Source organism: Phoxinus phoxinus, assembly GCF_949152265.1.
Source record: "Phoxinus phoxinus genome assembly, chromosome: 21".
Classification (NCBI taxonomy): Eukaryota; Metazoa; Chordata; class Actinopteri; order Cypriniformes; family Leuciscidae; genus Phoxinus; species Phoxinus phoxinus.
Window position 1 is genome coordinate 13611943 of NC_136896.1, and position 13654 is coordinate 13625596.

At 37.7% G+C, this 13654-nt stretch overlaps 1 protein-coding gene across 1 annotated transcript; it reads left to right on the forward strand.

Moving 5' to 3' along the window:
- Positions 1 to 512: 512 nt before the first annotated feature.
- msh2 (mutS homolog 2 (E. coli)) lies at positions 513 to 12567 on the forward strand. The gene is made up of 16 exons (XM_079596095.1): positions 513 to 799; positions 983 to 1131; positions 1217 to 1504; positions 2052 to 2198; positions 2280 to 2429; positions 2522 to 2655; positions 3885 to 4084; positions 5481 to 5590; positions 5691 to 5814; positions 5898 to 6048; positions 6134 to 6231; positions 7987 to 8232; positions 8326 to 8530; positions 11636 to 11883; positions 12013 to 12182; positions 12285 to 12567. Exons 1-16 carry the CDS (start codon positions 592 to 594, stop codon positions 12465 to 12467), a joined length of 2811 nt encoding a protein of 936 aa, XP_079452221.1. The 5' UTR covers positions 513 to 591; the 3' UTR covers positions 12468 to 12567.
- The last annotated feature ends 1087 nt before the right edge of the window (positions 12568 to 13654 follow it).

The following is a 13654-nucleotide window of genomic DNA, read 5'->3' on the forward strand; positions in this document are numbered from 1 at the left end:
TTGACTAACATAGTTTGGGGGGAAATACTATGGAAGTCAATGGCACCCCACAACTTTCATCCTTCAAAATATCTTATTTTGTGCGCAGTTTTGTGTACAGCTGAAGAAAGAAACTCATACAGGTTTGAAACAACTTGAGGGTAAGTAAATGATGAAAGATTTACATTTTTGGGTGAACTATGCCTTTAAATCTTTTTAAAAGTGAGAAAAATGCTAAATAAAGTTGCAAAAATAAAATAAAAATCATATTGCTTCTCAAAAGTGATAAACCCAAACATCATTAAAATAAAAAAAGTCTTTATATAATTATGAAATGTACAATGAACTGGCAAATAGCCCATCCTGCAAGAGGATGTTTCTTGTATGATCACACAATGCCAAAAAAAGTATCTGGTTGTGAATCAATGTGTCAATTTAAATCTTGACACAATTAATGTTTTAACAGGATAGTAGCGAATCGATACATACGTTTAAAAGAATTGTCACAAAAATGACCGTTCTTCACTTGAAGTGTGGTCGTCGTCATTTGAGCTCCGCCCCGTTTGCCTTTGACCCTCCCGGCGCGCCTCGTCTGTGGCGGGAGATTCCAGCATGGCGGTGCAACCTAAACAAAATCTGTCTATGGACAGTGCGTCTGAACATGGATTCTTGAATTTTTATTTTTCTATGCCTGAGAAACCTGACACCACCGTGAGAATATTTGATCGAAACGATTACTATACGGTACACGGAAAAGATGCGGTTTTTGCAGCCAAGGAGGTTTTCAAGACGAACGGAGTCATCAAAAACCTGGGAAAAGGTTGGCTGTAAAGTTATAGTATTATTTAATCAAATATCAATTCATTAAAGATATCTGGTTATTCGTTTCTTTTTAATGTGCAGATATATGCATCTTGCATAAACTGCATCAGTATTATCAGTTTGTTGATTATTTTATTATTTCTGTAATTAGGTCTAATTAATATACTTTGAATTTACGCAGGAAACCAGAGGTTGGAGAGTGTGGTCCTCAGTAAGATGAACTTTGAGTCATTTGTGAGGGACCTGCTGCTGGTCAGGCAGTACCGGGTGGAAGTTTTCAAGAATGCCAGTAAGAGTAGCAAAGATCATGACTGGCAGATATCTTTCAAGGTATCTTATATTCTTTAATGTTTTATTACATTTTTCTCAGTATCACCACTCCCAATCTCATCATGTTTGTATTTTTGCATTCCAGGCTTCTCCAGGAAACCTGACCCAGTTTGAGGACATTTTGTTTGGCAGTGGAGCAGGACCCGGGGAGGGTGCAGCCGGTGTCGTCGGGGTTCGTCTTGGCACCGGGGCTGATGGACAGCGTGTTGTCGGTGTTGGCTATGTAGACAGCACACTCAGGAAACTCGGTGTGTGTGAATTCCCAGACAATGATCAGTTTTCCAATCTGGAGGCTCTTCTTGTGCAGATCGGGCCCAAAGAGTGTGTGCTTCCTGGAGGAGATGCAGGTGGAGACCTTGGGAAACTCAAACAGGTAACTTTCTTATAGATGCCAGTTTGTGTGTTTTGAAACAAGATAGTGATATATGGTATATCGGTGCCATCTCAGTTAATAACTGATAATAGTCTTTTTTTAAAGATAAGCAATTTTCTGAGAGGCTAGCAATAGCGCAATATCCCAAAGGTCTTCTCCAAAGACGCATCTCCTTCAAAACGTGTGAACGCATTCATCAGGGAGCAAACAAAAGCGTCACGAGGCGAGAGATTTTGCCTGAAAGTATTACCCCCCTCGTTGAAGTCGATACCTGATTGCCTAATCCTAAGATTGATTTTTTTATTTTTATTTTTTTATGCATGGGTAAATCATTTATAATAAATACTGCAATATTCCATAACAAAATAAGAAAACTTTTTTGATGGAAAAGAAAACTTCACTAACTTCATAGGCTTACCTCCAGAAACATTATTTAAAGATCTGGAAATACATTTCATGTACCCCATTAATTTCACTGCATCCATAGACAAAGATTTTATAACCATAATAATTATTTCATACATGCTGGATGCTATTCATAATTCAGGTGGTACAGCGGGGTGGCATTCTTCTCACAGACAGGAAGAAATCGGAGTTCACAACCAAAGACATTGTGCAGGATCTGAATCGCCTACTGAAGGCCCGCAAGGGAGAGACGGTGTCCAGTGCTGCCCTTCCGGAGATGGAGAAACAGGTTTGGGGCGCTGAAACAAGTTGCAAGTGTGTCATTTCAGGTGGTTCTCCTGGAGATTTAATCAGGTTATTGCTTTTCCAGATTGCAATATCTTGCTTGGAAGCAGTCATCAAATACCTGGAGCTTCTCTCAGATGAGGCCAATTTCGGTTCCTTCAAAATTAACACATTTGACCTCAACCAGTACATGCGTCTGGATAATGCTGCTGTGCAGGCCCTGAATCTCTTCCAGGTCAGGGGCTATTCAAAAACACAAAAATATGCTATTTCTTCAGAGAAGGGTTATTTTGAGTTCTGATATATGTTCTTCCTCTGATTTCTCAGGGTTCCTCTGATGATGTCACTGGCACACACTCCTTGGCAGGCCTTTTAAACAAATGTCGTACCCCTCAAGGGCAGCGGTTGGTCAACCAGTGGATCAAACAGCCTCTCACTGACAAAAACAAAATAGAAGAAAGGTGAGACTTTTGTTTGCCTGGGTAAAAAATCTTCTTGATTTTAATTGATTCTCATTTTTATGACCTGATATCAATTCTTAAATCCCAAGAATGTCAGGCTATGCTGTTTTCAGTTATGAATGGACATAACTTTATCACGCCTCCTATCCAATTAATCACAATTGCTTTCTCTTTTGTTACTTTTGATGTGAAACAAAGACACAGATTTTAAATTCTGTCCATTTTATTATAAAATTTAAACAATAAATACTGTTTTGGAGCTCTTTAGCATGGTGTGACAAATCGCTGTAGCGCCTCAGTTCAAGCAAAGCGGCAGACCCCGGTCATCTCTTCCGCTTTACTGCTAGTTACAGCACAAAATAAACATGAATGAACTTAGTGTACTCGCCAAGACAGTACTGAGTAATATAAGGTAACTACATGGGCTTAGGTTAGGTTTAGAGGTAGATTTAGGGTTAGTACCTAGTTATCACCCAGTTATTGTAATTGCTACAATACGTATATAGTATGTACATGCGAAACAGGACTGTAAAATAGGAGCTGCCAAAAATGTATGAATAATAAGGACAGCATGGTGTTAAAAAGAAAAGCATTTGTTTGAAACAAATTGTTTCTAACATTAAATATCTTTACTGTCTCTTTTGATCAATTTAATGCATCCTTCTCAATAAAAGTCTGAATTATTTAAATCTATATGTATTTTGAACGGTAGTGTGTATGTTAGGCCAGGTAAAAATTTTTTAATTGAAATGCGGTTCACGGGTCGGAGAGAGATAAATCATTATTGTGTTGATTAAAATAGACACCGAACTCTCTTCACTGTAAAACGCAACAAACGTGCGTCACTCTTTTACTTTCATTTTCAACATCAATGTACATCTCTTCAGGGGAACCAATAAAGGAAAAAATGCCTAGAGCACCTACTGTATATAATTTTATAAAACACAAAAAACCCTACATTATTGCTTAACTTAATAGCTTTCTAAAAATACACTCAAGCTTAACATAAATTATTTGTGGGAGCGTTTTACGGAAATAGTTAACCAGGACGAGTCAAGTGCTAGGAATATGATAATAGCTGTGAAGCGTTTCATATGAATATGACAATAAGCTCATAAAGCCTATATCCAGCCTTTGCTTGGGATGAACGCATTTAATATAGTGTGAATTAAAATTAACTGCGTATTTGGTTGACGTTAGAACTGTGCATTTGTGGTCATGTTGTACAGACTGGACCTTGTGGAGACTTTTGTGGAAGACTCTGAGCTGAGGAAAAGTTGTCAAGAGGATCTTCTCCGGCGTTTTCCAGATATGAACCGGATGGCAAAGAAGTTCCAGCGTCAGAGCTCTACTTTACAGGACTGTTATCGGGTCTATCAAGCTGTGGGGCAACTACCGAGTCTGGTGCTGGCATTGGAGAGATACTGTGGTAAGCGTTTTTTCTTCAGGATTTAAACGGATCTCTGTATTTTCTGACCTGAAAAGTATGACCCACTTGAAAAGCGTATACCCGAGATCATAAATCGTAATTGTATGATGATTGAAATCGTGAAATGGCCTTAGAAATTACTAAATAAACTACATTTACTTACAAGTTGCTGGTTAACTTTTTAATAGATTTGGACAATACATGGTTGTGAAAATGTTATATGGCTTAGTGCAGTGGTCGGGAACCTATGGCTTGCGAACCACACCTGGTTCTTTGACACAAATCCTGTGACTCGCCAGGTCTCTCGTCCTTTACCAATAAATGATTGATAAAAAAAAGTGGATATATCAACAGAGATCCACTTTCTGCAGAAACAGCAGCCAATTACAATTCCTTTGTTGTACAGTCTACTTAAGCTAATGAAACGTTTATTATAGCTGTACTGGCCAATGTTCGTGTTCAGTGCTGGACGTGAGTGTCACGAGACCGCAATCAACTACAAACCACTTACATTTCTATGGTAACCTAGCGCTCCTGCACTCAGATTCAAGCAGCTACGTAGCTTGTTTGTGGTAATGGTGAAAAAAAGTTAGGACTGCAGCAAAAATGTAAAGTATATTAAAAAAGTGACTGGACTGAAACAAATCCTTTTATTGAAACTGGTGCTTTGCTCTGCCAAAAGACATTTAGAAACATTTCACTGGGTACTTTCGCTTTTGCCACAGAGACCATTTATGTCCTATAAATATTGTAATTATGGTAATCTGCGCAGATTTCAGTTGACGATACAGTTTGAAGTTATTAAGGAAACATGAATGAGAAAAAGAAAAGAACAAGATGTGCAAAAGAGAACTGAATCCACTACTGACAGGATGCTTTGTCAAAATGCCAAGATGTCGAGTATTCACGTAGACACAGTAGATGTAAGCACTGTGTGTGTTGTACGTTTTACATTACACACACACACACACACACACACACACACAAAAGAAGAGGATTCGAACTCGACCTCACAGTAAAAGCTCTGCACAATTAATTCCAAATTGCAACTTATTATTTGTTGCATATTTGCTTGGTTTTAGTTGTCTATGGACCTAATAAAGTTACTATTATTGAAATGTTTTTAAAAAAAATAGCTCCTTGGTAAAAATGGGTTCCCAACCCTGGCTTAGTGCGATTATTAAACCGCAACAACTGTGATGTCATTATATAAATAAATATATAGTCTGACACGCTGCATTTATAGGGTAGTGTGGGTGGGTCAGGTTTTCCTTCCTTTTTGTCTTTAGCTGTCCACATGGCTGCAAAATGTTGCCTGTTAACCTTCTAATTTGCATTTGAGCTACAAAGTATGTTGTGGGACACCACAATCAGCTGTATTTTAATCTGTTAACAGGGAAACATCAGGTCCTCCTGCACGCAGCGTTCATCTCTCCTCTTAGCGACCTCATCTCTGACTTCTCAAAATTTCAGGAGATGATTGAAACCACACTGGACATGAACCAGGTCTGGTCTTGTCATTTAAGCAAACTTTAAAATCATTAAGTACTCAAATTCCTTAAATGTGTAACACTTTTTTTTGTCTTTTTTTTTTTTTTTTTGTCAGGTTGAGCATCACGAGTTCCTGGTAAAACCCTCATTTGATCCCACATTGAGTGAGCTAAGGGAGAACATGGATCGTTTGGAGAAATCCATGCAGGCCGCTTTGAGCAGTGCGGCTCGTGAGCTTGGTAAGTGATCAAAGTGTGGAAATTAAATGCATTTCCCTATTAAGCATTTTGGTGTTGAACTAGCAACAAATGTTGATCTTTAGGGCTGGATGCAGCCAAGACTGTGAAGCTTGATTCCAATGCACAGATCGGTTACTTTTTCCGAGTCACGTGCAAAGAAGAAAAGAGCCTTCGCAACAACAAGAAATTCACAACTTTAGATGTTCAGAAGAACGGGGTGCGATTCACTAACAGGCAAGGATGGTGTATGAGATGTTCAAATATTGGTGCAGCTAATGGTTGGAGTTCTTAGTAAGTGATTGTGTTGTGTGTTTCACAGTAAGCTGAGCTCTTTGAACGAAGAGTACATTAAAAGCAGAGAAGAGTATGAAGAGGCTCAGAACGCCATCGTCAAAGAGATCATCAGCATAGCCGCTGGTGAGAGTCATTTCTAAAGGGTTGTTCCCTGTGGTTTTTTTAACTTTTTACTTTAATTTGATTGTTATTCTGGATATAATACAGGTAAGTCTCTCTCTGTACCATTAATACAGAGTATAATATCCCAAAAGAGACAATATTATTACGGAGTATAAAACCCCCCTCCTCAAAATAAATAATAAAAATAAGTAAACCTGTATGAAGTAAAGCCCCGTTCACACAAAGGACGTTACATATATCTATACTAATTGCTCGAATTCTATGAGAATAGAGACTGATACAGGAATGATACCGTTGAAATATCTTTCGGAACGATTTTTTTCAACTGATGAACGATAAAAATATTGACAGGATCCAATCAGAATCCATCCAGCGTTAACCTAAGTAGAGCTCGAGCATTTTAAGTGGTTGGAAGTAAAACACACAAACACTGTTTTGAAATACGCATGATTTTAACATGGTATTTGTCGAAACAAATGTTGCCATAATATGCAATAATATACTTAAAAAATTACAGGTTAGACAACAGCTCAAATAATGCATTTAAGGAAGAATTGTGGTAATATAAGCATTTAAATAATGTTCGCATGATATGGACATTCTGATTTTCTTTTCTTACATAGTGACATCCGAGTGAAACGGCTTCTCGAACAAGAAATATCGGGGTGACTTGATTTAGTACTTTTGCAATTGTTTGGATCGTTGGCTAATTGGTTGTCGTTTGCTAACTGGTGCGATCTCATGTATAATTTATAATACGGCAATGTTCCATTTAGGGCTGAACGATACATCGAATTTTCATCGTCATCACGATATGAACTCCCGCGATGAACACATCGCAACAGACAGCCTGACACGATGAATAATGCCTGGTTCAGATTAGCACTAACTTACACGTTTTTGACTCCTAAAATCTTGTCGTGGACAAGAAACATGTCAGACAACACGTTGCTTTCCGACCAGTCATCGCGTGCCGTCACACACACACATTCACTCGCAAACATTCACTCGCACGCACAGACACACAAACACACACACTCACTGTCCCTCGCTCACTCACGCACGCACACACACACACACACACACATACGCTCACACGCTCACTGGTGCACACACACACTCACTGTTGCACTCACTCACGTCTCGCCTCGCTCACATATTCAACCCGTCGTGGAGGACCGTTAAAGAATTAAACATGCTATAGTCTTTCTGTCGTGAAGCATCGCAGACGCGACGTAGGTTGTCGCCCACTACGACACTATACGAGATGAAACGATCGAATCTTGCGTCCCGACGCCTGTTGTCGTTATTACGAATCTCCACGACACCCATACGTCAAACGGATCGTGCCAAAATCGCGCTAAAATCGTGTATTCTGAACCAGGCAGGTAATAAACGTTTGACCTATCACGCAAATAACCTATTAAAGCACTAAGACATGGGAACAGTATAGTTAACAATCACATTTATCGCAAGTCATATCGTCATCGCAATATTAAACAATGTTATCGCACATCGCAGCTTTTCCTCATATCGTGCAGCCCTAGTTCCATTCAAAGTTTTGTAATTTCATTGTGAATTTATTCGGGTTTATCGTTTAAAATTATTTTTTCTGTTTATCAACATTAATGTATATTGAACACGTTATCCTTTAGTCGGTTTGGTCATTAACATTAAGCTATTTTTAATTTTGGTTAATAATGTTGTTAGCTTGTTGAGAATGAATAGTTCAGTAACCCTGTGTCTGTTCCATAGGCTATGTGGATCCAGTACAGACTCTAAATGAGGTGATAGCTCAGCTAGATACCGTGGTGAGCTTTGCCGTGGTGTCCCATGCTGCCCCCGTGCCTTACATTAGGCCCAAAATACTAGAGAAAGGATCAGGGAGACTCATTGTGAAAGCGGCAAGACATCCCTGTGTTGAAGCCCAAGATGATGTGGCTTTTATTCCCAATGATGTCACCTTCACAAGGGGCGAGGAGATGTTTCATATCATCACAGGTCAGTGCGTGATGAGTACTAGCAGCAACTGGAAGATTCATGTGCATTAATCCATAATCTATATGATAAAAAGCCTTTTTCTGATATTTTTAGGTCCAAATATGGGTGGTAAATCTACATACATCCGCCAGGTGGGTGTGATCGTGCTGATGGCGCAGATTGGCTGTTTTGTGCCATGTGATGAGGCAGAACTGAGCGTGGTGGACTGTGTGCTCGCTCGAGTGGGTGCGGGGGACAGCCAAATCAAAGGAGTGTCCACCTTTATGGCTGAGATGCTGGAGACGGCTGCTATTCTTCGGTCAGAACTCACATTTGAAACATTTTCTACTCCCATTATTTTTAAAGGGATTTTCCAGGTTCCGTACAAGTTAAGCTGAATCGACAGCATTTTTAGATTCAGTGGTAATCAACAATCAATTTCCACTTGTCCCTAAAAGTAAAGTCTGGGTTACAGTTGAGACACTTATAATGGAAGTAAATGTGGCCAATCTGTAAATATTCAAATACTCACTATACCCGCTTGTAGTTTAGCCACAAGATGTAAAAAATATGCATGTGAAAATGTTTTTAGTGTGAAAAAAGATAACAACAAAGGCATAAACCCTAAAATGACTCTAGGAATAATTAAAATAGTTTTACCAATCGACTACACAAGTTTTAACGGAAGAATATGTAAGTGCTTTTATAAATGTATAAGCTTCACATTTCTGCTTTGAAGTCTTCCAAAAATGGTCCCCATTACCTTCCATTGTAAATGCCTCCCTGTAACCTTGATTTTTTGAGGGACTAATCAAAATTTTTTGTGGTAATCAACATTATGCCACAAATGCTGTCAGTTGAACTTAAAGATGAACTGAACTGAAAATAATCAACGTTGATAACGTGTTGTTTATGACAGTTAAAAGTAAATTACAAAAAAAAAAAAATGATTACAAATATCAATATAGCTTTTTTTAAGCTACACAAAAACTGTTATAAGAACGCTGGCAATTTCGATGACGTCACTGGCATGGTAGGACCTGCGGTCCTGTATATTCGCTAGGTGCACAGAGCGAATACTCAGGAAAATTAGTCATTTTAATGGCATGGGTTACGCATTTGTGCCTGAGGGACAGGCCAGTAGTATGACTAGTACACATTTACGAACTAATCAGTGGCGTAACTTTGTTTTAAAAAGTGGGTGGGACAGGGGTTGCTAATACAATGCTAAATCAGATGTATGTATAATAACATGGCGATGTCCAGCAATCATTCTAAATAGTACATGGAGTTTGTCGTTAAATGAGATGTAATATATGTTGTCAGTGCCGAGAACTTTCGCGTGAATAAATGCACAGATCCGCCTATTAAACATGAGCCGTAATGGTCCAGTGGTAGAACTTTCGCCAAGCGTGTCAGAGGTTTTGAGATCAAATCCGCAGTCCCATAGTTTTTTTTATGTTCATCAGTGGTTGTATATCAAGCAGGGACACGTTTGTGTGCATTATGTTTTCTAATTTCACCGGAACGAATAGTCTCCGCGCGTCCGAGTGAAGACTGCGGTGTGTGCGCGAGCCACTGTATCCACGCCGATGATCGCAGCAGCAATGAGCACTTTGATCACTTGATTTAATATTATTATGTACCAATTAATTTTGTCTCAAAATATTGCATACAATACAAAGTTTTGTCTAAAATATGCATTAGATTGTATTTGCATTGTACATAGTCAATTATGAATGGAGCAATAGTGGTTCACGGTGTTATAAGAGGGAAATGCGGTTGGAGTGGACAGGCTATACCTGTCATGCACTCTCATTTATTGTATCCATGCACATTATGCATTTTAGGAAATAGAAACTGCTTATATATGTTGTGTGCATTTAGAGAAAATACAAAAACAAGCTTGAGGTCCTGTGCGTTTTAGAAAATCGAGGCAGATAAATGAAAATTTTATATATTTTTAAGATGGAAATTTGATTGGACGAATTCATCCAATGGGATCGCTTGTCAAGTTAGCTGCACGCAAAGTGTTAAAACCAAAATAAATAAAGTTGGGGCGGGCAAAAAAGTTAGCTGCGCATAGGAGTTTCAGTCAACCCTCACCACTGAACGGAGTAGCTCCCATGCCAGTGACGTAGTCGAATGTTGAAATCCAATATGGCGGCGCCCGTGCAACAACAACAACATTTTCAATGTACTATTTTATCCCTTTTAACAAATTCTTCCATTTTAATAATTGTACCAATGAAAATAAATAAAATATATCTGTTATATCACCTTTACTCAAATTCCAGTTCAGTTCATCTTTAAAGTCGGCATGAAATGAAAGTTGCGATAGTCATTTCTTTCCTATTGTGATGTATATCCGAGTGATGTATATCCTTCTCGAACAAGAAACAATGTAGCGCGGGACTTGTTTTTGTCCATCGGGAATTGATTGTTGTTTGCTATTGCTGTGATCTCATGTGAGTGACAGTTTGTCCCGCCCTCGTGCCGGTGAACACATTATCAGAGAAGAGATATCGTGGTTATTTTGATTAAAGATTATGAGGAAACATGAATTTAACTGATAAACCAGTTATAATGCACAAAAGATTTGTCAGTTTTGATTACATAATGACTTGTATTGAACCTGAATATTTCTTTAAAACACATTTAACAAGTTTTATGATTTTTTTTTTTGTAATGCTTCCAGCATACATTATCATAATTTAATGCATTTGATACATTTACAAAAATGCTGTCAATCAAGAAAATGAACTTATAAAAAAAACCCCGAATTAATCACATAATATATATATTATGTGATTTATAAATTATTATTCTTTTTTTTCTCATTTAATTTCCAAAATCTAGAATTAACATAAAGATGGCATATTTTTTACATTTGTTTAATGGCATATTTCTCTTAAGCACTATGAATGAATGCCAGTAGTATCAATGTTATTAATTGTGCTACTGCTGTCTCAATTAAATGTCCCCCCCCCCCCCCCCTCAATTTTAGCCCTTAATTATGGCAATTCAACATTTCAGTATAATTTAAAGCCATCATTTTCAACATTTAATGGGCTTTTAAAAATATCAACTTCTAATTTAAGTGAACTTAAAATAATATTCAGATAAACTATAAATTCTATATACATATTTACAAAAATGATAAATTGAATATAGATTCATTCTTATTAAAGCTACAAAGTTTATTCATTCAAAAGCAGTGAGTGAGTTTTCTTTTTTTCCGATTAACATTAATGACAGATGCTGTTTAAATTGCGTTAAATATTTAACATGTTAAAATATTAAAAGTGAAACGTATAATTAACGTGTTGATTTTGACAGCCCTATTTTACAATGTGCATTTTGTGCCCTTCTGTGATAAATGTATGTCATGTTTTGTATATATATATATATATTTTTTTTTTAGATCAGCCACAGAGGATTCCCTCATCATTATTGATGAATTAGGCAGAGGCACATCCACATACGATGGCTTTGGTCTGGCCTGGGCAATCTCAGAGTACATTGCTACCCGCCTCAAGTCCTTCTGCCTGTTTGCCACCCACTTCCATGAGCTGACGGCGCTGGCGCAGCAGGTGCCCACTGTCCGTAACCTCCACGTCACTGCCCTGACCACAGACAGCACTCTCACAATGCTCTACAAGGTGAAAAAGGGTATGTGGCTTTCCAGCAAAACAAAGAAATGCATACTACACTCTTTAATCAATTTGAAAACTTAGATTGGGTTGTATATTTCCATTGTGCTTGGTGTATGATGTTTTATTTGGGCTTGATTTGACTTAGGCGTGTGTGACCAGAGCTTTGGGATTCATGTGGCAGAGCTTGCTAACTTCCCCAAGCATGTGATTGCTAATGCACGGGAGAAGGCTTTGGAGCTTGAGGAGTTCCAGGATATTTCCGGAGCCGGGGAAGAAGCTGGACCTGAAGCCAAAAAACGCTGCCTGGAGAAACAGGTGAGATGTGTTATTAAAAGAAACGTTTGCATTTACAAGGCTCAATGCATTCAAATATTACAGTTAATAAACTGCTGTCCTGTCTTGTGAATTTATCCATAGGAGGGGGAGAAGATCATCGAGGCTTTCCTGGCTAAGGTGAAATCAATGCCTGTTGAAGGCATGTCTGACGAGGCTGTCAAAGAGGAGCTGCGCAAACTCAAGGCAGAGGTCATCGGCCAAAACAATAGCTTCATCAATGAGATAGTGTCACGTTCTGCCAAAGTCAAACTGACTTCAGCCTGAGGGCTTCAGGATGAGCATTGTCTTAGTGGATGAAAGTTCAACATTTCAGTAAAAGTGTTTATGGTATAATGGAAATTGATATAATCTATAGTAGATTAGATTTTTTTTTTTCCATTTTAGCACCATCTCTTTCTTTTCAGGTGTTTTTTTCCTTGTTATATGCGTTCTGTAGCCATTAATCCTCTCTGAGAGTAAAACATTTCTAAATATATATATTTTTGTTTGTGTGTGTGCATTGTCAGTTAAAATTACAACTTGAATTTTGATTAGTGGCAATGTCGCCATCTAATGGATAAATTGGGGAACGTTAATTTTTCTGTTTTATTTTACCTAATTTCAAAGATAATGGTTTATTATAATAATTATAAACTCTTTTAGTTCAGACAGACCTTGTTTGTACACTTAACTTTACATTTCTAAATTTCGATTCAAACCCAAAAGCAACTCTAAAGCAACCAAGAGTCAATTAAACGTTTTCTTTGAATTGTGCTTTGAAATGTACTAAATCTTCATGTTGCCATAGTTTTGGGGATTTCAAATTGAGGTCTAGGAAAAGTGTAAAAAAAATATAAATTATTAAATGATAAAATAGAATAGAATGCAAATAGATTAAAATAAATAAAAATATTTAAATGCATCTAACAGTATATAGTAAGTAGAAAGAAAAATAATGTAATATAAACTAAATATCCACAATGTTACACTTATTAATATATTTTTTCACCGTGTAAATAGTGTGTTAGCACATTAAAATGTATACAGAGCTTCCTTTTACATTTTTAGGATAGAGGTCTCTCACAAGGGTGATCATATTTGGAAGTCTGGAATTGAAAATCCATGCTATAGTTTACCTGGTATAAAGCTAAGCAGACTAAAGTACACATTTCATTCAGTTCTATGACTAATTTTGTACTTGATCAGGTTTGTAAGAGTAACGCATTCAGGTGAGTTTTTCCAATGCAAACATCTTAAACCAGAATAAGATATTTTGCTGGTTTAAGATGGTTAGCTGGTCTCCCAGCCTGACCAAACTGGTGCTCAACTAAAGCCAGAACCATAACCCACTTTTTGCTATCTTGACCAGCCTAGGAGACCAGTTCTGCCTGGTTTAAGCTGTTGTTGATTTTATTTTATTGATTTTATTTTATTTTTTAATCATCAGGGAAAGCTTTTACAGTGGTAATCTC